At 46.9% G+C, this 3291-nt stretch overlaps 1 protein-coding gene across 1 annotated transcript; it reads right to left on the reverse strand.

The window, feature by feature from the left end:
- Positions 1-625: 625 nt before the first annotated feature.
- Positions 626-3076, reverse strand: SATL1 (spermidine/spermine N1-acetyl transferase like 1). Its single transcript, XM_069489073.1, has 4 exons — positions 1515-3076; positions 1330-1412; positions 1179-1254; positions 626-1133 (listed from the first exon to the last, which is right to left on the reverse strand). The coding sequence occupies exons 1-4, from the start codon at positions 3074-3076 to the stop codon at positions 626-628; spliced, it is 2229 nt and encodes a 742-aa protein (XP_069345174.1).
- Positions 3077-3291: the final 215 nt, after the last annotated feature.

Here is a 3291-nt window from a genome sequence, read left to right on the forward strand (position 1 = left end):
GGCTCCTTATCTCTCGGCCTTTTTCAGTGAGGCAGATTAGCTTGTTCTATCTTTAAAAGGATTTGTCTTTCAACCTGGAATGGGGCCCTCTCATTTCTTGTAGGATTGGGGCTTGCGAAAGAGAATGAACTAGCCAACACAAATAGGGTACTTAATCTTCATTTGTCGAAACTGTGGGTGCTCTGCTCATTCGATTTACATAATGAAAAGTTAAATAAATTTCTTCAAGATTCAATTTCTATAAATTTTCTGTTTTTAAGATGTGCAAATAAGTTTTTATAATTTAGCTGGTAAAAATGATAAATAAATACAATTCAATGTTTTTTTAAAAAATCTGCCATGAAATAACATTATTTGCCTTGTTTATTTATTATTTTCCCTCCATTTTGCTACAGTAATTACTAAAATATTATAAGATGACCATTTCTAATTTTGTAAAGATCAGAAAATTCATGAGATAGAAAATGTATGTTTTAATTATATACACCTGTTTCTTAAGAAATTTTCTTTTTTTTTTTTTTTTAATGATCACTTGCTGTATTGTACAACATTCAAAGTCAAACTGCTGTTAGATGACATGCAAATGTTGGAGGCTAGGTTGGGACAAGTTGTTATGAGGCCTCTTTCATTCTTCCCTTGCCATGTCCATGAGTTCTTCTCTGTTAAACCTGAACAGATGCCAGCCCTCTTCAGAGGAAAGGTCTAAAGCCCCTCGACGAGTGTAGTACTCAACAGAAGCCTCGTTCCAAATGACGACGAGAAAGTTCATGCAGTTACATTGGCTTCTGATGGCTATCTGACTTAGCCTCTTCAGCAACTCAGCTCCAATACCTAGACCTTGGTAAGCTTGTATGACATAAAAGTCCTCTAGGTGAAGTAACTTACCAATCCAGGGATCATATGTAAAATAGTACATGGCAAATCCAGTGGTCACTGATGGTTTTTGTTGACTGTATACTTCGGCAATCAGGCAGTAGAAAAGGGGATTGTTCCCAAAGCCATCTCTGAGTAAATCAGTTGCTGTTAACGTCACTTCATCTAGCATGTCTTCACAGGCAGCCAATTCTTTAATCAGTCGCAGGATTTCTGGGCAGTCTCGAGGTTCTGCAGGTCTTACTTGGAGAAAATGCATGCTTGGTTCGCCCGTGCATGATTGGCTCTCACCTAGTTGGATTGGCTTTGGTTGACTAAGGCCTAGTTGGCTCAGGTCTGGGTGACTTCGACCTGGCTGCCACATGCCTGGTTGGCCCAGGACTGGTTGCCACATGCCTGGGTGGCTCAGTACTCGTTGCCACATGTCTGGGTGGCTCAGTACTCGTTGCCACATGCCTGGTTGGCTCAGTACTCGTTGCCACATGCCTGGTTGGCTCAGTACTCGTTGCCATGTGCCTGGTTGGCTCATGCCTAATTGGCTCCTACCTAGTTGACTCATGTCTAGTTGACTCGTACTTGATTGGCTCAAGCTTAGTTGTGTAGTGCCTGATAGACTTGTATCTGATTGCTTCGTGTCTAGCTGACTCATGCCTGATTGATTTGTACTTGATGAGCTGGTACCTGGTTGCCCTGGGCCTGTTTGCCACACGCCTGGGTGGCTCAGGACTGGTTGGCTCATGCCTGGATGGCTCAGGACTTGTTGACTCATGCCTGGGTGGCTCAGGACTGGTTGACTCATGCCTGGTTGCCACATGCCTGCTTGGCTCATGCCTAATTGGTTCCTACCTAGTTGACTTATGTCTAGTTGACTCGCACTTGATTGGCTCAAGCCTAGTTGTGTAGTGCCTGATAGACTTGTATATGATTGGTTCGTGTCTAGCTGACTCATGCTTGATTGATTTGTACTTGATGAGCTGGTACCTGGTTGCCTTGGGCCTATTTGCCACATGCCTGGGTGGCTCAGGACTGCTTGGCTCATACCTGGATGGTTCAGGACTTGTTGACTCATGCCTGGTTGCCACATGCCTGGGTGGCTCAGGACTGGTTGACTCATGCCTGGGTGGCTCAGTATGGGTTGCCACATGCCTGGCTGGCTCATGCCTAATTGGCTCCTACCTAGTTGACTCATGTCTAGTTGACTTGTACTTGATTGGCTCAAGCCTAGTTGTGTAGTGCCTGATAGACTTGTATCTGATTGCTTCGTGTCTAGCTGACTCATGCCTGATTGATTTGTACTTGATGAGCTGGTACCTGGTTGCCTTGGGCCTGTTTGCCACATGCCTGGGTGGCTCAGGACTGGTTGGCTCATGCTTGGGTGGCCCAGGACTGGTTGACTCATGCCTGATTGCCACATGCCTGAGTGGTTCAGGACTGGTTGGCTCATGCCTGGGTGGCCCAGGACTGGTTGACTCATGCCTGATTGCCACATGCCTGGGTGGTTCAGGACTGGTTGGTTCATGCCTGGGTGGCCCAGGACTGGTTGACTCATGCCTGATTGCCACATGCCTGGGTGGCCCAGGACTGGTTGACTCATGCCTGATTGCCACATGCCTGGGTGGTTCAGGACTGGTTGCCACATGCCTGGGTAGCTCAGGACTGGTTGACTCGTGCCTGGTTGGCTCATGCCTGATTGGCTCCTACCTAGTTGACTCATATTTGATTGGCTCAAGCCTAGTTGTAGAGTGCCTGATAGAGTTGTATTTGATTGGCTCATGTCTAGCTGACTCATGCCTGAGTGACTCGTACTTGATGAGCTGGTACCTGGTTGCCTTGGACCTGCTTGCCACATGCCTCGATGCCACATGCCTGGTTGGCCCAGGACTGGTTGGCTCATGCCTGGTTGCCACATGCCTGACTGGCTCAGGCCTGGTTGGTATATGTCTGATTGGCTTATACCTAGTTGCCATGTGCCTGGTTGTTTCATGCTGGGTTGGTTTATGTCTGGGAGGCTTGTGCCTGATTGCCTCATGGGTGGTTCACTCGTACCCTGTTGGTTCATGCCCAGTTGGTTCATGTTCTGTAGGCTTGTGCTCGGTTGGTTCATATCTAGTTGGTTCATACCAATTAAGCTTATGCTTGGCTGTCTTGTGACTGTTTCCTTCATGTCTGGTAAACTTGATTGGTTCAGGTCTGATTGGCTCATGCCTGATTGGCTCATGCCTTGATTCGTGCCTGGTTAGTTGAAGATGGGTTGGCCGAGGACTGGTTGATTTATGACTGTTTGGCTGAGGACTGGTTGGCAGATGATGGTTTGGCAGATAACTGGTCGGCTAATGACTAAGTGTCTTGATGGAACAGGATCCCTTAACTAAAGCGCTGTGGTGAAAGGCTGTCAGCTATTCCCAGTTTTTCTCAGCT

Source organism: Eulemur rufifrons, chromosome 15 (assembly GCF_041146395.1).
Source record: "Eulemur rufifrons isolate Redbay chromosome 15, OSU_ERuf_1, whole genome shotgun sequence".
Classification (NCBI taxonomy): Eukaryota; Metazoa; Chordata; class Mammalia; order Primates; family Lemuridae; genus Eulemur; species Eulemur rufifrons.